This window comes from Telmatherina bonti, assembly GCF_933228915.1.
Source record: "Telmatherina bonti genome assembly, chromosome: 14".
Taxonomy (NCBI): Eukaryota; Metazoa; Chordata; class Actinopteri; order Atheriniformes; family Telmatherinidae; genus Telmatherina; species Telmatherina bonti.
In genome coordinates, this window is record NC_136612.1 from 8,447,009 (window position 1) to 8,447,406 (window position 398).

The 398-nt window shown below is 40.2% G+C and overlaps 1 protein-coding gene across 1 annotated transcript in view; it reads left to right on the forward strand.

Moving 5' to 3' along the window:
- Window positions 1–24, forward strand: part of LOC306765198 (tripartite motif-containing protein 16-like) — a gene marked incomplete at both ends in the record, with an annotated part of 1,589 nt that extends 1,565 nt beyond the window's left edge. The window contains one exon of the mRNA XM_079252594.1: window positions 1–24. This exon is cut by the window's left edge and continues 63 nt beyond it. Coding sequence (XP_079108720.1) covers window positions 1–24 — 24 coding nt within the window.
- Between the last annotated feature and the right edge of the window lie 374 nt (window positions 25–398).

The window sequence follows — 398 nt, forward strand, 5'->3', positions numbered from 1 at the left end:
TCTGTCCTTCTACAGCGTCTCTGAGACCAGGACTCTCCTCCACAGAGTCCAGACCACATTCACTCAGCCGCTCCATGCTGGACTTGGACTTGGACTTTGGTTTTGGGACATGGAATGTAGTGCTGAGTTGTGTAAAGTGGAATAAAGTGATTTTGTGTGTTTGTTGCAGAGTTTATTGTTGTGATGTCTCTGCTCTGCTGTTCTGTTGTTTATTTGACTTTCTTATGTGCTGTTTGTTTCTGTTTGTTTCTTTCTGGAGGAAATCACTGCTGATGAGGACTTTTATTTCCATCAATATTTCTCCACATGAAAATCCCAACCTGCTTGTTCTCTAATTATTAGTTGAATATTTGTGTTTCTGTATTTGTATGTTGTTGTTTCTCTTCAACCTCATGGAG